At 38.2% G+C, this 10,706-nt stretch overlaps 2 protein-coding genes and 1 non-coding gene across 3 annotated transcripts; 1 reads left to right on the top strand and 2 right to left on the bottom strand.

Moving 5' to 3' along the window:
* Positions 1-2,203: 2,203 nt before the first annotated feature.
* LOC113340111 (F-box/kelch-repeat protein At3g61590-like) lies at positions 2,204-4,769 on the bottom strand. Its single transcript, XM_026585325.1, has 3 exons — positions 4,605-4,769; positions 4,228-4,390; positions 2,204-3,811 (listed from the first exon to the last, which is right to left on the bottom strand). The coding sequence occupies exon 3, from the start codon at positions 3,774-3,776 to the stop codon at positions 2,550-2,552; it is 1,227 nt and encodes a 408-aa protein (XP_026441110.1). The 5' UTR covers positions 3,777-3,811; positions 4,228-4,390; positions 4,605-4,769; the 3' UTR covers positions 2,204-2,549.
* Positions 4,770-8,577: 3,808 nt separating this feature from the next.
* Positions 8,578-10,067, bottom strand: LOC113339749. Its single transcript, XM_026584973.1, has one exon. The coding sequence runs from the start codon at positions 9,876-9,878 to the stop codon at positions 8,970-8,972; it is 909 nt and encodes a 302-aa protein (XP_026440758.1). The 5' UTR covers positions 9,879-10,067; the 3' UTR covers positions 8,578-8,969.
* A 334-nt stretch (positions 10,068-10,401) lies between these two features.
* TRNAR-UCU lies at positions 10,402-10,474 on the top strand. The gene has a single exon. It is a non-coding gene; the product is annotated as a tRNA-Arg (tRNA).
* Positions 10,475-10,706: the final 232 nt, after the last annotated feature.

Below are 10,706 nucleotides of genomic sequence, written 5' to 3'. Positions count from 1 at the left end.
ATTGTTAAGCTAGAAAATAATGTCTGAGCCAAGCTGATCAAGAACAACCAGTGCCCTTATGACATCATTCGAACTGGGGAAAGAAATTGGGGACCTTTAATGTGCGAGACTAACGTGATAATTGCCACTACACCACTCAGACCAGATAGATGGGAGTATATACAGACCGTAACTGTGGAGGTCATGCATGCTTCTCTAACGCGGAGAAGGTTTTCCGGTATAGAAACTTATTTTTGTGCACCTAAAGTCACTCTGAAATCTCAGTTTACCACTATGAAATTACACAAGTCCAATTTCTTAACTCATTTTGGTGCAGAAATCACTTTGTGCTGCTGCTCCTGCACACAATAACAGTACCAAGTACAACCAGCTTGTAATTATAAAATCTCAAGTATAGTCCTATGGCTATAGGGTTTCTTTAACTTTTACAGACTACGAAAGAAGAACATTTTAACTCTAACTAGTATGAATGTGTCCTTTTAGATACAAAAGGATGATTATGATGCATTCATTCAGTTACGTTGCTGAATGCTGATAAAAGACTTTTGGATAAAAGATTACAACCACAAGAACCAACACACACTCAACATCCTAATGAAGACAAGCTATTGGTAGTGGTTGTAGTAGGAGTAGGATGGTCCAAACCTAGAATTTAAACATTGAAGCACATAAAGAAGAAGATGATCATTTAACAATTTGACTTCCAAACTTGTGTTCAACAACAGTAACAACAGCTAGCAATCAGTTATGGCAAAATGGGTACTTGAAATAGAAAAATAAAAATAAAATAGAACATTTGTATGAATTCTTATAAGCAAAAGCATGGTAATGTTTTGCCAACTTTCATTTCTAATGAGATACATTTTAGACGCTTCTATAAACCTTCTATACATTTTAGATACAAAACTAAATGCCATGTAGAATGCTTCTAACTCAAAAGAAAAAGTAATAGATGGTTATAGAGAACCAAGTGAATCACCATTTGTGAGCGAGTCCTGCGCAGGAAAACACAACATTTGTCCTTGTATCAAGAGGATCACGGTGCAATTTGAATGAGTTTTGAAGAAGTTCAAGTCACATGGAACGTGGTGTAGTCTCCATAGCAGCAATTGCCATTTCCTGTTAATACTTGATATATTGGTAGATCCGCACTTCCATTTGCATTTGCAAGGAGAAGAGAAACCGTTCACCTACTTTATATAGGTATAGAATTAATGCATCCCATAATGCCTGCCGTTTGTTACTTGCTTCCAAAAGAAGTGCTGAAAAAATTATTAGCTCTTAGTTATCTCCAAAATCTAAGAGTTGTTGTTTTCTTCGTCATCCTCACTTCCGGTATCTGATCTTCTCCCAACATGTTCTCTTTGAGTTTAGCGGCAAAAATATATGCCTTGAGTACAATTTATATCATTGGTGATGAAAATAATGTCAGACCGGCTTGTAGATCAGCTGGTTTCATGCCCTCCACAGAGTTTCCATGTGTTCCAGGAGGTCCCAGGTTCGAGTCCCAGATGGTGTTACAGAGTTTGACATGAACGGTAGAGTTAGCTTGCTCCTCGACTTTGTTCCTCATGAGGCTCGCTGGTAGGCTAACACCGTAGAGTCCAGGTTCGAACTGGGGACCTTTAGTGTGTGAGACTAACGTGATAACCAATACACCACTCAGACTTTGATAAAGTTTAAATATACGCTTATCTATTATGACGTAGGTTTCAAGAATTTCCTGGCTACAAGCTTGGCTATCTTAAACAAATATTCTGTAAATCTGTGTGGGAGATTTTCTTGACATGACAGTCTGAAAGTGTTAGATGTGTGTACTTAATCACAACTCCGGCAAAGGTTTGTGTGAAGCTAAGTCGCCCAATACCTTTCTTTTTGGTACAAAAATACTTTGTAGTTTGTAAACTGCTACTGCACAGAAAAGCAGTACCAAGTACAACCAACCTGTAATTGCAAAATCTCAAGTATATAGTCCTTATATCATAGGGTTCCTTTAACTTTCACAGATAATGAAAATGTCCTTTTAGATCTCTTTTAAGCCAAGTTAGGTATAAAGATGATTATGATGCTGAATGCTGATAACAGACTTTAGGATAGAAGATTACAACCACAAGAACCAAGACACACTCAACAACCTAATCAAGACAAACTATTGATACAGAACCTAGTAGTAGGATGGTACAGAACCTAGAGTTTCAAAACATTGAACCACATAAATACGAGGATGTCATTTAACAATTTGAATCAAAGACTTACAAACTTGTATGGCCATAACAGTAACAACAGAAGAAAGCAGTTATGGCCAAATAGGTACACAAAATAGACAAAAAATAGATTGAATGAATTCAACCCCATAGATGTGTCTCCCTCTAAGCAAAAGAATGGTGTGATGTTTTCATGAAGGAGATACAGTTTTCAGGCGTTTCTACAAACCTTCCGAAAAATCAGCGTTTGGATTATAAAAACAAACTGAAACGATAAGGGGATAATTCTGATATATATAATATCACCAAAGGCAGGAAAAAAAAAAAGTAATGAGAGAGAAGAAATCAGGGTAGAACCTCGAGTCTTGGTTCGAAGCAAAATCCATTGAAAAGTTGTAGCGGAAACCTTTTTGTCACTGGGTTTTTTTGTGACCATTTCCACTGCCCATGATTCATATCGAACGTTAGTAAAGACGGGGAGCCGTAGCTCTGAATGTAGATGAGATCGCCGGTGCCACTGCTTGCAAAAACATCATCTAACTCCCCAAAGCCTTGAAAGTATTTCTGAGGCATTCGAGAAATCTCTGTCCATTCTCTTCCGTTAAGAACCCAAATTCCAATTCCCTTGATTATGTCGGTTCGGAATTGTTTCCCGATTCCTCCAACCATTACCAACTTCTCTTTAAGATTCATCAAGCGGCCGCAGGTAAGAGGACAAGGAACAGGAATGAAACTCTTTATCAGTAATTCATGAGAAGATCTAGTAGAGAGATTATACTTCACTAATGCATGGCGATTTTCAGGAGCACCCATTCCACCGGCAGTTGAGTAAATCAGAAAGTAGAGACTTCCATCGCAGATTATACTCTCGTCACCCCCTCTCCAACCTGTTAAAACCTCATTCAAACAATTCATCCACATTCTTGTTTCAGAATCGTAAGCTTGAATTGAAAGATCCCACTGAACAAAATTACCAGGAACTTGCTTCGATTTCACTAAAGCAACAGTATAGTCATGCGACTTCTTGTTTACAGAGATAGCTACGGCACTGTAGTCAGAAAACTTTGAACCCAGGGGCTCTTCAAGTCTTTTACAGTCTCTGGTTACAGGGTTACACACAAAAATATAGCTTTGGCTTTCAGTATCCATTAAACATACTAACCCATATGAGCATGCAGGCAACCAACCTGTCCGATCAATGCAAGGTAGCTGAATGCCATACCATTTGCGAGGAATTGGATCATAAGCATAACCAATAGGTTCATCGGAGCTAGTAAACATGTAATACCATGGTGTCTGCGGTGATCCATTCAGAAAATGCCATAAGAACCTCTTCGATTTAACAATTTCCTTCCACCTTTTACATACACAGCCTGCTCTGAAAATACTTGCAATAGGAAGATTAGCTAGAATCCGCTCCAACACGTCATCCGGAAGTACTGAATCCATTGAAATTATTGCGGTTTCAGTACTAGCTTCATCAATGAACCCAGGATACGAGTCTAACACTGAAACTTCCCTCCTCATGCTACAGAGATTATGTATAATCCATGATGATTCTCCACCTTCCATGACCACAGACTGCAATATCCTACACCAGTATAAACCTACAAATAGCACATACACAAGATGGACTATTATAACCACATCGAAATCATAATATTGAAATTGTAAGCAGCAAGTCATCAAACAAGATACAATCACAAAACCTAAAACCAAATTACAGCTGAAATTTGCCAATGAGTATCCACAACAATCAGTCTCTATCTGAAAACAACAACCTTTTCAAAATTGACCTACCAAATCCAAAGATTCAGATTAGACCCAAACAAATGATTAGCATTTCAAACATCCAAAATCACATTTTGGTACCAAAAAACAATAATTATAACCTTGATTGAATGAATCATGAAACCCCATTTATCAAAAAAAAGTCCAATACAATCAAGAACAGCATCAGATACAAACAAATCAATGAAAATAAAAATAAAAATCACACAAAGAATGGAAAAAAATGAATTACCTTTAGAGAAAAGAACCCAAGTTTTGATTCACCGTCTGCAATGACAAAAAGGGTTCTTCTTCTTCAAATCTTAACCACCTCAAGCCTCCAGATTTAAGATGAATGACTTGTTAGAGAGAAAAGGGGCTTTAAATAGAAAACCCAAAGTGGTGACCCTGTGAAACTTAAGAAAAATTTAACACCAAATAAAGAAAAAGGAGTTTCATTTCAGTAACCCCATTTATTCAGTAAGATGAAAAGACATCAAATTTATTAAAAGAAACAATAAAGAAAACACACACAGAGACAATTTTAGGGGGGGTATTGAGAGGCTGTAATGAGAAGATGGGAGGAGGAGGAGGGATGAGGGGGGTGAAATTGGGAGGTGGGGGGCTCACTTTGGAAGAAGAAGCAGAAGAAGAAATGCTGTCTTGCTCATCAACCCATTTCCTTTCTTTTGTTGTTTTTCAGATGATGTTGTTTGTTTCTTTCTTTGTTTCTTTGTTTATTTAAGTTAGGGTTTTCATCTCCTTTCTAAATTTGATGTAATTTTTTTTTGTTTGGGTATTTGGTTAACTCTAGCATATGGTTTACCCAAAATATCCTCCTAATCCCTTTATATTTAAGCAATCTTAATATACTTTGCTTTTTAGGTGAAAAAAAGAAGCCATCAAAATAGATGACGGGCGGTGATATCCGTGCATGTACCTACGTGGATTAGAGCTGGCAAAGTAAACGGACGGGTCGGGGGCTGGCTTGTGACCAACCTGCGGATTACGGGTTAACACAAGCTTAAGCTTTTGGGTTGAAATTCTTCAGGGTGGTCATTTCTCCAACCCGTGCCCGTCCTGGGTAAAACTTGCGGGTTCACGGGAGCTCACGGGTTAGCTGGTTTTTGTTGAGTTAACTCGCCAAAAATCGATTTTTGGCTATTTCCGGCCACGTTCAGGCCATCTAAAGCTCCTTCCCAACCTAAGTACTTAACTTAACATTCATCATTTCATCTAATTCATTTGATATTTCGATTCAAAAACTCAAAATTGCAAAACTAAACTACTTTTGCATTTAAAGGATTAAAGGAACACAAATACTAGTCATTAGTAGTTTAATACTTTAGTTACAATACTTCATCAGTTCATGATGATATTTTCAACAAAGAAAAAAATCCTCCGAGACTGTAGCAATACCATTGTTTGTACTTTGTAATTTGTATCACCAAGTGCAACAATAAAGATATTAATAATCACTTTCTGCACAAAATATATATTGTGTGGTTAATCAAAATAAGTATTAACTGCAACCAAACACACACAGAGCTTTTCATTCATTACAAACAATAATAGCTTCATCATTGAATCTATAATAACTCGATCAGAATTGAAACACAAAAAAGACTCGTTCTAGAGAAAATATTATTGGGTATTGAAGTTCTTTCTGCTAGAAGAACCTATTAAAAGTTGCATAAAGATGGGGTACTTCGTAATAGGGTAAATTGTGTACATCTACTGATCCATAGTCCAGACTCCATATCATTTCAAGTAAATTTAGGGTTTTACCTTACTTTCTGAGAATCTGATTGTCGTCAATTCCAGTAGAAGTTATATTAATTATTACTAACCTGCAAAAGTGAAAAATAAAATGAAGATTATGAGTTTATGACAAAGATCAGAAGTTGAAACTTGAAACCCTCAGTCAACAAGAATCCAAAACCCAACAAAAAGTACACTCAACTGAACTTAAATAATCACGATTGTATCATTGAGAAACACCAAAACTTCATCAGAGAATACAAATTAGCTGAATAATTTAAAAATCAACAAATTCAGAGAATATAAATTAGATGGAACTACCTTAGATCTGTGGAGTGTGGACTGTGGAGATTGTAGAACAAAAAGAAATGAAGAAAGAAAAGAAGAAGGTAACAACTGCAGTCTGCAGTGTGGTGGCGGAGGCGGACGAAGAAGAAGAAAGGAAGAAAGATAAGAAGAAGGACAACTGCTAGGGTTTTTCTCGTTGTTATACGAAGGGGAATTAGGGGGAAACGCGTAATCTATTGTGGGTTATACGAAGGTGAGTCAGGGGACACGCGTAATAATCTGTGGGTAAAGGGAATTGCGGGTTAACGGGTTGAACCCGCAGTATTACGGGCCGGGACGGGTTAGCCCGTTTTCTCACAAGCCGTTATTTCTCCAACCCGCGCCCCGCTTGTTTAGGACCCAGCCGGGACGGGCGCGGGTTTTCACGGGCCGGGCCGGGTCAACTTGTGGGTTTTTGGCTGGTTTGCCAGCTCTAACGTGGACAGTTTGATTATTACCAGTTTGATCCGAAATTTTTTCAGAATGCTGAAAATGGATGATTAAAAACGCATTAAGCTGTCATCAATGAGCAAATATCAGTTTGTCATGGCGTATTTTTAGCATTTTCTCAAGAAAAAAAAATCTATTTAAAAATAAAATAAAATATCTTGATTGTTAAAGGCATGTAATAATATTACTAGGGGAGGTAACGAAAATGTTTATGTCATAAATCTAGCTTGAATTTCACTAGAAGGTTTTTGCATTTGAGATCATGGAAGCGTGAGAGTGTGAAACCATCGTGTTAAAGGGTTACGTTTTGTGTACCCTGGTGGCCAACACCAACCAAACTTCCATGAGCGGCCATTCCAAGTGACGGTGGACCACCACGAGAGTCGAGCCTTACGTTTCATTAGCCTTCCAAGGACATGCACCAACCATTCCACTCCAAGGATAAGCACGCATAGTTTTTTCACGTTGTGGAACATGCACCAATTTTACAAGATGGTCCACCATAGCCACATCAAAATACTTTGGTCCCCGCACAAATATCCCAAATCAACCTCCTGTTCTTAATATAAGCAATCTGAACTAGCTCAGGTGTCTAGACCTGACTATCATATTTGAAGTCGGAGGTCAACTCTGCAAACTGCATATCTCTTAGACATTTTTTATTTCTTTTTTCCTTTTTTATTTTTTATTTTTAGAAAATACTATGTGTCTCACATTGAAGTTTTTTTTTTTTTTCTTTTTTTTTTTCCGAAACCTAATTTATTTAGCAACTAATCTTGACCCACTAGAGTATGTGTGGATCTCTGCTCTCCCCCACTAGAAGAGTATGAGTGGATCCACATCATCATCTGATTATTTTTTACATAAGAAAATCTCAAGTGACACTTTGAACTTTAACACACGTGTTGCATAGTTGTAGAGGAGTCAATCAAATTTCAAAAAGTGGTGTGAGATAGTGGCTTTTGCCCTACTTTCCAACCAATCTGGTGCCACTATAGATTGTTGCTTCTAAATACCTTTCATAATCATCAAATTATTTAATGCTAATTACACCTTAATCTAAAATCTTTGTCCTAATCCTAATGTCATGTTCTTCTTTACATCAAAATCTTCAACTTTTTATAAGTTGTGATTGTTAATGGATTGTGGGGTTGTACAAATATCAAAAACCAGATTTGCCACTGAAACCCTTTCATGGTTTTCTTTCTTGGTCTGTTCTATTAAGGGAATAGGATTAAGATTTCAGGATATGCTCTCCCAAAGTATTCTTGAACATGTTCCATTAATAATCTTTAGTTGTTATGCCCAAACAGTAGACTTTTGTGATCTTTTCCCTTTAACCGTTCTTTTTGAGGGTTTTTATTGGTTGAGGAGGAGTCCTTTCTAAAGTGGCAAGTTGGAATATGCCACTTACTAATTGAGGTACCCTCTTAAGGCCAAGAATGTACCCCTAAGTTGTTCTTTCTTGGAGTATAAGATTATCAACCGCAAAGAATGGTGAGGAATGACTCAGTTTTGAACTTTGCAAGGAGGGTACACATGAATATGGTGCTTGCAACTTATGTTGAATAGCCAGCTAGCTAGCCTTGCATCTACGGTGATTGTTTTGGAATGGACAGCAATGGCGGCTAAAGGACTGCGAGCACAAACCTCATAAAACGTCCAGGATCATCATCAACCGTTATTTTGATTATAATAAAACTCGGTAATGGGATGCACGCAATGCCACTGAGGAAGAAGCAAACTCTGTTCTGTCATCACTAAATTTGTGACATCCACTACTCTTGCACTTCATGTCCAATGGGCTCATCAGCTGAGTTCAGCTGCCTTGCATAATCAATGGGCTGATTTCAGATAGAGACGGGAGAGAACATAGAAATTAAGATTCCAATAGAGACATGTTTAGCAGAATTTGTGGGGGAGGGGAAAATCTTTGTAGAAATAGACTGCTCAACATATTAGCATTTTTGCTAAACTCTGAAGAAATTGCCTATTCTCTCTAGATATTTTATGCACTTTGTTGTCATTTACATGATTACTAAATTCTACGAGAAATAACCAACAATTTAATGGGCAAGTGCAGCCTTCCATTTGGGACCAAAACATGAAGCTACATTACTGTTTCTTATGTGACTCCAGAACATTACAAAGTACATGAGAGACAGATATCACTAAAATAGAGTCCTAGTCACTAAAACAGTGCTTTTCATTCTCTACCTCCACTAAAACATCAAAAAAGATATTACAGACTTCATTCCCATCACAATTCTATCAAGGAAAAGTCAAACAGGTGATAACATCACAACCGTTAACACTGAATCATGATATACCTGGTGATCTCACCGTCTAAAACGAATCTCAAAAGAATGATCACGACCGTTTGTTACATCCACATCTCAACACCGGAAAAAAAACGGACTGTAATGGAGAAATCTTCTTCCGGGAAGCAGAAAACGTTTAGTTAGAATGATCATCATCAAAAGAAGTTGATGAAGCATAGAGATTCTGATCCGACGGACTCAAATGAATCTTCCTCTGAAATCCCATTAATCCACATAATCTTGCTCCACCTTCAGATAATCTCCGATTCTTCCCCGTCATCAACAAATCTTTCCTCCAATTCAGATCTTTCAAAATCGAAGAAGAACCAAACGAATTCGAACTCGAAGAACAAGTTGAATCAGCATCAGACGAATCACCACAACCACCTCCACCTCCACCGCCACCACCACCACTACCAGAGTTTTCTTGATTTTCATTCTCTTTATTACTCTTCCGATTCCTTGGAGGCTTCTTCTCCTTCCCATTCCCATTCCCATTCCGATTCACCCCCATCAAATCACGAAAACCGATTCCACTCACTCCAACCAACGCCGGCGATTTAATCAAATCCTCATCATTCACCATCATAAATCCAACATTCAGCACACCAAAAAACCTCCCACTCAGTGGCCTCCGGATCTGAAGAGCAGTAAAAAACGGAATCCCATTTGCTTTCCCCTTACCATTACTCAACCCTAATCTCCGATCATTATTAATCAGAAAACGAACAGTACCGATCAATTGATCTTTAATAACACCAACAGAATAAATCTCGACCGAAATTGCTGAATTCTCTAACGAAACGAAATTAGATGGAACTTTAAAGAAGAACTTATCATTCCAAGTTGGATTTTCAGAACCGATTTTATCAATTCTTGTTCGTAATTTGAATGATGGATCTATGTATGTAATTGCATAGGTTTGAAGACGTTTACCCAAATTACTTGATGGTTGTTTCAATCCTTGTGCGGAGATTAAGTTTATCTCTAGTAAATTCATGATTTCTTCTCCTTTTGGTGATGATGCTGCTGAATGATCTCTCATCTTCAACTCAGTTTCTTGATTCTCTCTCTCTCTCTCTGGATTGTCTTGAGTTCAAGAGAATGAACAGATTTGATTCTTTCTGTGTATGGAGATGAAGTTTCTAGAGAGAGAGAGAAACTGAGAAGAGGATTTATTTTTTTCTGTGACAGTCTTTTTCTCATCGGAGAAGAAGAAGACAACTGTTTCTTTTCCCGCCTGGGGAAATGGGATCTTAAATCGTGGCTTTATTCGGTTTATATACTGGCCGTCGACGTGAATGAGCTGTGCCAGCCTGTACTCAGAATCAGTTTCTAACTTGGCTTACGTGGTGGAATATTATTGGCTGGCTTGTTAGAAGGGTATGCACTGTGGGTCCCACTCCAGACTCCAGCTGTATTACTTGCGGACTTGCGTATGCGAGCTAGCTTAGATATAGAACGTCTCTACTTCCCTTGAGGGCTAATAGCCGGTTTGGCAACCCGGTTGAGAAGCAGAAGTTGTAAGCGTAAGTTGTTTTGAAAGTCACAGTCTTTACAGCAGCCGAGCACCCGTGTCCTAATGGATAAGGCGTCTGACTTCTAATCAGGTGATTGTGGGTTCGAGTCCCACTGGGTGTGCACTTTTTCGCACTAGTGTTTTTTTTTTCTTTTCAAACCCATTTTTTCATTGGTACGGCTGCCGCCTATCAAGCACAGATACTTCAAAATCGGTGACGTATTCGTATCGGTGCCGTATCAGTAACGGATATTTGGGGATACGTGATACTCCATTCAAGTGTCATCTTTTTTTAATTACAACAAGGGTAGGGGATACTCTGCGATACCTCTCAGATACTCTATGAGGGGATAC

The sequence above is a fragment of the Papaver somniferum genome, unplaced genomic scaffold, assembly GCF_003573695.1.
Source record: "Papaver somniferum cultivar HN1 unplaced genomic scaffold, ASM357369v1 unplaced-scaffold_21, whole genome shotgun sequence".
Classification (NCBI taxonomy): domain Eukaryota; kingdom Viridiplantae; phylum Streptophyta; class Magnoliopsida; order Ranunculales; family Papaveraceae; genus Papaver; species Papaver somniferum.
Note: the sequence above shows the minus strand (reverse complement) of the source record. Positions and strands in the feature narration are given on the sequence as shown.

Excerpts from the sequence above, each read along its gene's own strand:
- LOC113340111 (XM_026585325.1), bottom strand. The coding sequence starts at position 3,776 with ATGGAAGGTGGAGAATCATCATGGATTATACATAATCTCTGTAGCATG.
- LOC113339749 (XM_026584973.1), bottom strand. The coding sequence starts at position 9,878 with ATGAGAGATCATTCAGCAGCATCATCACCAAAAGGAGAAGAAATCATG.